Source organism: Papio anubis, chromosome 10, assembly GCF_008728515.1.
Source record: "Papio anubis isolate 15944 chromosome 10, Panubis1.0, whole genome shotgun sequence".
Classification (NCBI taxonomy): Eukaryota; Metazoa; Chordata; class Mammalia; order Primates; family Cercopithecidae; genus Papio; species Papio anubis.
In genome coordinates, this window is record NC_044985.1 from 115,289,167 (window position 1) to 115,298,219 (window position 9,053).

The 9,053-nt window shown below is 56.6% G+C and overlaps 1 protein-coding gene across 1 annotated transcript; it reads right to left on the reverse strand.

Annotated features, from left to right (window-relative positions):
* Positions 1–962: 962 nt before the first annotated feature.
* Positions 963–8,389, reverse strand: NMUR1 (neuromedin U receptor 1). The gene is made up of 3 exons (XM_003908075.4): positions 7,936–8,389; positions 5,683–6,577; positions 963–3,235 (listed from the first exon to the last, which is right to left on the reverse strand). The coding sequence occupies exons 1-3, from the start codon at positions 7,936–7,938 to the stop codon at positions 2,853–2,855; spliced, it is 1,281 nt and encodes a 426-aa protein (XP_003908124.1). The 5' UTR covers positions 7,939–8,389; the 3' UTR covers positions 963–2,852.
* Between the last annotated feature and the right edge of the window lie 664 nt (positions 8,390–9,053).

Below are 9,053 nucleotides of genomic sequence, written 5' to 3' on the forward strand. Positions count from 1 at the left end.
CTAGACTGGTCTCGAACTCCTGAGCTCAAGTGATCCACCTGCCTCAGCTTCCCAAAGAGCTGGGAGTACAGGCGTGAACCACCACGCCCAGCCCAGAGGGGCACCCTTCTAACAACCCCACTGCCCACCCGCCCTGCTGCCTGCACATGGAGGCCCTTCATAGTGCTGTCCAGGGGGCCTCAAGCATGAGGCGCCTCTGACTGTGGCTGAAGCAGGCCTCTGGGAGTCCAGAACTGGTCTTGGGAAACAACTTGAGGGTCCAGCCTGCAGTTTGGGATCCAGCATCTCCCCTCCCACCCCAAGGCTACTTCCCTGGAGCTCAAGGGCACTGCTTAGGTGCTCACGGCTCTGCACAGCTTTTCACAGGCTCCTTTCTCTGCAGAATCCCCCTGTCCCTGCAGTCACTCCCCTCCCCTGTCCCCCACTCTCCTCCAAGGCCCACTTCTTAGGAGCTGTCCCCACTCAGGGCTTGACTGTGTGCATTCAGTTAGGGCGGGCTCAGGGCCCACTGAGGAAACCGCCTCCCTCAACCAGCCTCCCCTCAGCTCCCTCATCCACTCTCTGGCCTCCACGAAGTCCCCACTTCTCCCATTGTCTCCCATTGTCCTCAGTGTCCCCCACTCCCCACCCCCAGCTTGTGTTGCTCTCTGGGAGCCCCTGTGCTTCTCCCAGAACTTGTCCACTGGGCAGGACTGGCAGGCAGGATGGCTCTTCCTCCCCCAAGCCAGGGATTTAGTAGGCAGGGGGCATCCAGGCCTTCCTGGCCAGCATCTGGGAATTCACCCAGATGGTTTGTGCAAGTCCCACTCCCCTGGGGCTGGCCAAGGCCTATCAGAGTGGAGCCCACCAGTCAAATGAGTGCAAGCGTGAGCTTGGATAGAACATCCACTGGACAAAAGGCCAGATACAAAATTGTGTATGTGTACTGTGTATATAAAATAAAACAACCACATGAAACATCATTAGGAGGAAACATGCCACTGTTACTGCTTCAGAGTAAAGTTATGGGTGGCTTTAATTTTTTCTTTCCTTTAGATTTAATCCTCTTTTTACAAAAATTGTGGCAAAATACACATAACGTAAAATGTACCATCTTAACCATTTCAGTGTACAGTTCAGTATTGATAAGTATTTTCACATTGTTGCACAACTGATCTCCATAACTTTTTCATTTTGCAAAACTGAAAGTCTGCACCCATTAAACAACTCATCACTTCCCCTTCCCCCCAGCCCCTGACTAGGGAGGTTTTACATTTTCTAAAATGTTTTCATGTTTGCTTATTTGTACTTTCCAAATTTTCTATGATGAGCATTTATTATTTTTATAAATGAATTTTTAAAACTAAACATTATCTGCAACCCTGTACCACGTCTTCCACTTTCTCGGCAGGGAGCACCAGCAAGGGGCATGAGCTAGGAAGCTGTCTGCAGGGAGAACCCAGACAGATAGACCCCAGGTCATCCTCCAGCTCCCAGCCATGGAAGCCAGGCTTCCTCTCAGGAGAACAAGACTCAGGGACTGCAGCAGGACAAGCTTCCTCCATGAACTGAGTCCTGGCTGAGCACTGACTTGGCCTGCAGGGATTCAGGATGGGTCTCAGTTTCAAGGATTACTTGTCCCTGTCCCTCCCCTGTCCCTCTTCTCACTGCATTGAGTTCGGCAGAACCCTCCACAGGGTCGCTCCTTGCCCTTGGTTGGCCATGTCTCTTGCTCTCAGAGACCCTCTGGCCAGCCAAGTCCAATACTCTGCTCACTGGACCCCCAAGCCAGTCTGCACGTACGTGAGGACGGAGGTGGGCTGTGGTGGTGGGGTCAGCATCCATGCCGGCTCTGCCCTACTTGTGCTGGGAGAGGTTGGGGAGGGCATGTGGAGGTCAGGGAGGAAGTAGGGCTTGGGGTTGATAAAGATGCAGATAATAATTTCCGCCCTGTCAATCTGAGGGTATTGTTGGTTTCATTACAAGCAGTGGCTTACACACACAGAGAAAGAAAACCACAGCTAAAGTGCCAAAGCACGACACTGTGGAAAGCCAGCGCCTCTTTCATTTTTCTGGCAAGGAACTGAGGCCTAGAAAGGTGGACTGATTGGCCGGGCGCAGTGGCTCATGCCTGTAATCCCAGGACTTTGGGAGGCCGAGGTGGGCGGATCACCTGAAGTCAAGAGTTTGAGACCAGCCTGGCCAACATGGTAAAACCCTGTCTCTACTAAAAATTAAAAAAAAATTAGCTGGGAGTGCTGGGGCTTGCCTGTAGTCCCAGCTACTCGGGAGGCTGAGGCAGGAGAATCGCTTGAACCCGGGAGGCGGAGGTTGCAGTGAGCCAAAATCGCACCACTGCACTCTAGCCTGGGCGACAGAGTGAGACTCCATCTCAAAAAAAAAGAAAGGTAGGCTGATATGCTTGATGGCACATGACAAGGTGACGACAGCAGAGCTGAGACTGGAACCAGGTCCCCTGGATCCCTGGGCCCCTGCCAGAACCTGAGCAGGAACTGGGAAGGACAGCAAGGACCCCGTGGGACCGTTTCAGAAACTGGCAGGGAGTCCCCAGAGAGAGGGCTGCTGAGCTCCAACTAACTGTGATATTTCTGCAGGGGAAGGACTTGAACTGGGGGAGTGGCAGTGGAGGGATAAGAAGCGCACGGTGTGGCATCTGGTCAGTGTGAGTCCTCAGCAATCAGGGATCCTTCCTCCTGCTGTTTCCCTTGGAGGGAAACTGAGGTGCTGGTCAGAGTTTCTAGGATGAACTAGGGACAGTATGTGAAGGCATCCCTGCAGAGGAAGGCAGATGGGTCTCCCCAGCTCCAGGTGACCCTCTGGCCCCTCCAGGTAAAGCCACTTTGAGGCTCCACTCAGGATGGATCAGTCTCTTGCTGCCCCTCTGGGCCATCATCCCCAGCCAGGGGGTGGACCCTGCTGCCTGGGGAGCCCATGTCACACAGGGTGCTGCCTGTGGTCACCCTGCTGAGGCTGTGGGAGCTGTGGCGGGGTCTGAGGCGGTGGCAGTGGGCCCCGAGGCACAGGGCCTCCTGGAAGGTCTCTCGGAAGCGGCTGGACATGAGGCTGTAGAGCACGGGGTTGGCCGCCGAGCCGAGGTAGAAGAAGATGCCGGAGATGACATGCACATGCTGAAAGGCCAGGTGCAGGCCGTCTGTCCACTGTGACACGATGCTCCACATGACGCGGTCGGTGTGGAACGGGGCCCAGCAGATGCCAAACACCACAACCAGGACAACTGCAGGGACAGACAAGGGAGGCAGAGTGCCCGCCGGAGCCCCTCAGCTGCCTTCCTGGGCTTCAGTTTGGGTCACCCATTCTCACATCCTCTCCTATCCCACAGGCCACCCTCACCTATCACCCAGGTAGAAGTTTCTGGAAATTTGCCTGTTCTGGCCATGCCTCTCAGAGAGGCATGCATGCACACACAGATACACACACATGCATGCACACAGGCATGATACACAGCACATGCATGGCACACAGCAGACTGGACACACGCATGGACACCTGCAGCACAGCGTATGCACACACAGACACACACATGCACACACACACACTGCCTGCCTTGGCCCCTGGCCTTTTCAACTCCAGCCCCCAGCTCCCCAAGGCCCATCTGAATGTCTTGCCCTGCACTAACCTGCCCTCCACTTACTTGCCAGGCCCTTGCCCACCCCCTCCCTAACAAAAGGTAGGACCGTTTGGCCAAACCTTCACTCTTTCTCCCCAAATCCCTGCTGCCTGTTCTTACCCAACTATGCCCTTCCTTGGGTTTCTGCCACAGGGCCAGCCATGATTTTTGTTTCTTGTTTCTTGGGTTTGCTGCTGCAACTCACTAGCTTTCCTGGGCAGTGTCTTCCCCATCATACCCTAGCATGGTTTTCCTCATAATTCCAGATTTCAAAAAGGACGTTGCTCACAACCTCCCTGGCACCTGGCCTGGTGCACAGAGGGCCACTGGACAGTGGACAAGGGAGGGAGGGAAGGAAGAGAGAAGGCCAGCAAGCAGGAAGCCCACCTTCCAGGGGTGAGCCATCCAAGCTGAGCACCTACTGCAGACTCTGCCCACCCATGTTTTCAGGGAGGGGACGGGGTAGCAGGCAGGAGGCAGGGCGGCAGCGGGCAGCCAGTCCTGAGCAGTGCAGAGCTGGGAGGCATGCACACAGCTCTGGGGTCAGCCCCACCTCAGGAGCTGCACAGACTGGGCTCTGGGACGGTGCCTGAGGGGCGAGAGGAACGAGTCACTCTGGGGATGGGGCGGCCCCCAGTTAGCTGGCTCTGTCCAAAGTCTCCGTGGCCCTCTGCTGACCTGGCTCACCCCACTGGCCTGATCAGGCTCTGCTGAGGTGGGGCTGAGCTGGGATGCAGGTAGGTGGATGGGGCGGGTCTTTGATCGGCTTAGCATCGGTCTGCCTTGCTTCCCCAGGGCCACAGCTTTTGAAAAAGAGCCAGGTCCAGGCCACAGAGATCCAGAGCCTCATCCCAGTACATTGGCCTCCCCTAATCTGCACATCTCCAGCTTGATCCCCTGTGCCTTGAGCCTGGCCTTTACAGACTCGCCTCGGGCTGGGGCTCCTTAGATAAATGGTCACTCCTGTGGTTCCAGGGAACGGCAGACATGGCATGGGGGAAATTTGACACCTGGCCTCTCCAACACCCTCCTCCCCTTCTTTGGGGGACTTTGCTCCCCCAGATCCCACTATGTAGTTCCACTGGGGGCTGTGCACCTTGGCATCCTGCCACTCTGGCACAGGAGGTGGGGCATGACCTAGGCCCCACCCATCAGAATCCCTCTTGGGACTTTTCACTCATCTCTAAGGGAAGAGGGCAGTTCCTCAGGAAAGAAGACGACGTGCCGGTGGCCATGCCTCGCAGGCTGCTGTCGAGAAGAACAAGGCCAAGATACGTTAATAACCAAGAAGAGCCGGGCGCAATGGCTTATGCCTGTAATCCCAGCACTTTGGGAGGCTGAGGTGGGAGGATCACTTGAGCCCAGGAGTTCAAGACCCGCTTTGGCAACATAGCGAGACCCTGTCTCTACAAAAATGAAAAAATTAGCTGGGCATGGTGGCACATGCCTGTAGCCCCAGCTACTTAGGCTGAGTGAGGTAGGAGGATCGCTTGAGCCTGGGAGGTTGAGGCTGCAGTGAGCCGTGGTCACACCACTGTACTGCCTGGGTGACAGAGCAAGACCCTGTCTCAAAAAAAAAAAAAAAAAAAAAAGAAGACGATGACGAGAGACCTGAGACCTGGAGGGTCCAGATCCCATTTTCTGTCATCCTGGAGCCCAATCACATGCCCTGCCCTTTCTATGTTCTGGTTCCAGAGTCAGGGCCCCAAGCTTAGCAGGGTCCTGGGCTTGGTTTAATGCTGTATTGTTGCTGTCTTACTCAATTTTGAAAAAGGGACCTTGAATTTTCATTTTGCACTGGACTCCATAAATTACACAGTCAGTCTTACATTTAGCCATTAATAGGTATTTTTGGTGTAAGATTCTAGTAGGGTAATCTAAAAGAGTACACAAGAGTGCAACTCAGACACATGCACACATGTACACACGCACACGCACACACACACGAGACTAGAGTTCCTCGCCCCCTGTAAACCCAGACACTCAGCCCCTTCTCCCAGACCCCAGGAGCCCCAGTACCCGGCTCAGCCCCTCTTCCCAGCCGTGACACTTACACAGCATCTTGGTCACTTGTCTCCGGCCCCGATCGCGCCGCTGGAGCCTGCAGGTGTCTCTGGACATGGCTGCTGCAGAGCCCCTGCCCTTAGCCTCCTGCATGAGCAGTAGCCTCTCCCGCCGCAGTCGCAGCCCAATGAGCAGGTAGAGCACGCTGATGACAGCCATGGGCAGGCAGAAGAAGAGCAGCGCAGTGATCTGCACCGCCAGGTTGTAGAGGGCCCGTGGGCGGACCAGCGTGCAAAGATCTGAGTCTGGCACTGGGCCCCGGCAGGGCACATACAGCTGCCGGATGCCGTGCAGGCTGGTGTTGGGCAGGGAGCAGAGGATGGCAAGACCCCAGACAGCCCCAAGCACTCGGCGCACGTGGGCCTGTGTCACCATGGACCTGGCCTGGAGCGGGTGCACCACGGCCACATAGCGTTCCACGCTCAGGGCAGTGACGTTGAGCACTGAGGCCAGGCAGACCATCTCGAACAGCAGTGTGCGGAAATAGCAGCCACCAGCGCCCAGCAGGAAGGGGTAGTTGTGCCACATCTCATAGAGCTCCAGGGGCAGGCCCACCAGCAGCACCAGCAGGTCTGACACGGCCAGGCTGAAGAGGTAGTAGTTGGTGGGCGTGCGCATGGCCTTGTGGCGCAGGATGACCAGACAGGTCAGCCCATTGCCCACAGCGCCCACCGTGAAGATCAGCAGGTACGTGACACAGATGGGCATGAACAGCTGTGTCTGCCGGGGCCCCAGGTACTTGAATCTCAGTGCCTCATCGGTCAGGTTCAAGTCCTCAGGGTCAAAGTGCCCCCTGGCCGCACTGCCATTGCAAGCCATGGGGCTCCTTGCATCCCCTGGGTACAGGTCTCCAGGGAGGACAGAGCAATTGAGGCAGGGAGGAATCTGTGGAACAGAGGGGAGAAATGCCCAGAAAGGTCATTCAGGGAATGCTGGCTCTGTCTTAACTCATCAAGCCAAAGGTGACATTAGCACTAAGATGACCATTATTTTAGGCACCACTGAGAGAAAAAACTCTTCCATCCACAAGTCAGAGATGTGAAAATAAGCTTGGTGCGGTGGCTCACACCTGTAATCCCAATACTTTGGGAGGTCAAGGCGGGTGGATCACTTGAGGTCAGGAGTTCAAGACCAGCCTGGCCAATATGGTGAAACCCCACCTCTACTAACAATACAAAACTTAGCCGGGTGTGGTAGCACACGCCTGTAATTCTACTTGGGAGGCTGAGGTGGGAGAATCGTTTGAACCCAGGAGACAGAGGTTGCAGTGAGCCGAGATCGTGCCGCTGGACTCCAGTCTGGGCAACAGAGAAATACCCTGTCTCAAAACGAACAAACAAACAAACAAAAAGTAAAAATCTACATTAAAAAAAAAAACACGTGGGGTTTTGATTTTAAATTTCAGGATCTATTGGAACCTTTGAATAAATGATAGATCTTGGGTGTCTCCCCTTTCAAGCAATGATGCTAGATGAGGCACTCGTTTGGGCATCTGTAAAATGGGCACAATGCCTGGTATTGCAGGGTCTTCAAGAGCAAGCGCTCTAGAAGCAGCTGCCTGGATTCGAACCCAGCATCCCCAGTCCCAGGCTGTGTGACGTTCAGCGAGGTAACCTCTCTGAGGCTGTTTCCCTATTAGGAGGATCCAGGGAGTTTAATCCATGAAAGATATTAACACAGGGCCTGCCTGGCATACGGAAGGGCACGGGGATCACCCCCTTGCTCTGGGGACCCAGTCACTATGAGGGTCAAGTGAGGGAGTGTCAAGGCTAAACACTACAAATTAAACTTGATCCACAAGTTGATTCTTTTTTCTGTTTTCTGTCACCTGAACTGTTCAGTCTCCATATTTGACGCCCTTGGCACTGCCAGTTCTGGGGTTCCCTCTCCTCTATTGAGCCCCACACCTTTCCTCCCGCCCGTCCTCACCCCTGCCGCACAGTAGCGCGAGGGCCTCGGGGACCAGTTGAGAACACGCAGGCGCCAGCCTGGGTTCAAGGGAGGCGCCCTGGTCCTCGAGGGAGGCGCCCCGGTCCTCGAGGAAGGGTCGCAAGCCCGCAGCCCCGCGGCGCCCCTGGCCGGAAGACACAAATGACCCGAGAAGTTGCGAGGCTCCCCAGTGGCGGGGGCGTGGGGCGCCCCGACGGAGCCCTCGGACTCTTCCCGCTCTAGGACGACCCTGCCCGCACCGAGCCCCGGCCCAGCCGCCGCGCCCTAGCCCACGCCAGCGCCTGCGCACCTACCATCGGCCTGCGGCCCGCGAGACCCCTGCGTCCACCCTCCGAGCGACTGACACAGACGCGGCGCAGGAGCGGGTGGACTGACTGACGGCTGTCCCAGCCCCACTACGCCCCGCCTGTCCGACCTGGAACGCCGCCAGGGGGCAGTGCAGTCCCTGCAGCCCGGGCGGCGCCCCCTCCCGCACCGGCGAAGTACGCGGCTGTCGCAGGCGACGTCTTCACAAGCAGCGTTATCTGGCGAACCCATTTTACAGATGAGAAAACCGAGCCTTAGAGAGCTGCAGAGGAGGAGCCCGAGAGACCTGGGGCTCACATGCGGTTCCCGCTCTCTAGCGTGCTGAGTTTAGCATAACCCTGTGTCACAGTGTCCCTGCAGCCTCCAGCTCCTCCTGCCCCACATTCAGACCCACCTCCAAGGACAGGGACGGCCCACTAGCCCCTTGAAGACATGCGCCGGTGGGGTTCATCCTCCCAGGCTCCAGCCCTCTTCTTCCGTCCCAGGGCCCACGATTGCGGCCTCCGCAGCCCCTCCCACCCGCCGCTCCCTTCGGGGCCTCCAGGCCCTAAGTCCAGGGGCTCGGCCCTGCGGGACTGTTCAGGAGCCCCCATTCTCCTCCCAGTCCATCCTCCCACAGCCACCAATGACCATCACGCCTCAAAACCCTTCCTTGGGGCTCCCCGCTGCCTTCTGAAAAAGAGCACACCCAAGTCTAGCCTGGTGGTGGACCCCCCCACTCCTCACCTGCCTCCCTGGGCCACCCTCTCCTCACCATGGTCCTCAGCCCCAAATACTGTCCCCCTTATCCATTCAAATGTTCTTCTGCCCCCATCACTGTACAAAGGGTGGGGGTATAACAAGGATGGAGGGAATTTAGGGAAGGCTAAGGATGCCCAGCCACAGCCTCCTGCTCCCCCACACTGCACATGCAAATCCCAGTGCCTCACCTGCCCCCACTCCCTAGTCCTGCAATCAGCTCCTTAGCTGGAAGCTGTTTCATCAGGAACTTCTAGGGACCCTAGAAACGACGGATCACGCAGACTAAAATGCTGGTTCCGGGGCCTTTGCCCAGAGTTTGGTCTCCTTAGTCTGGGCAAGGCCCAGAAATCCCCATGTCTGACCA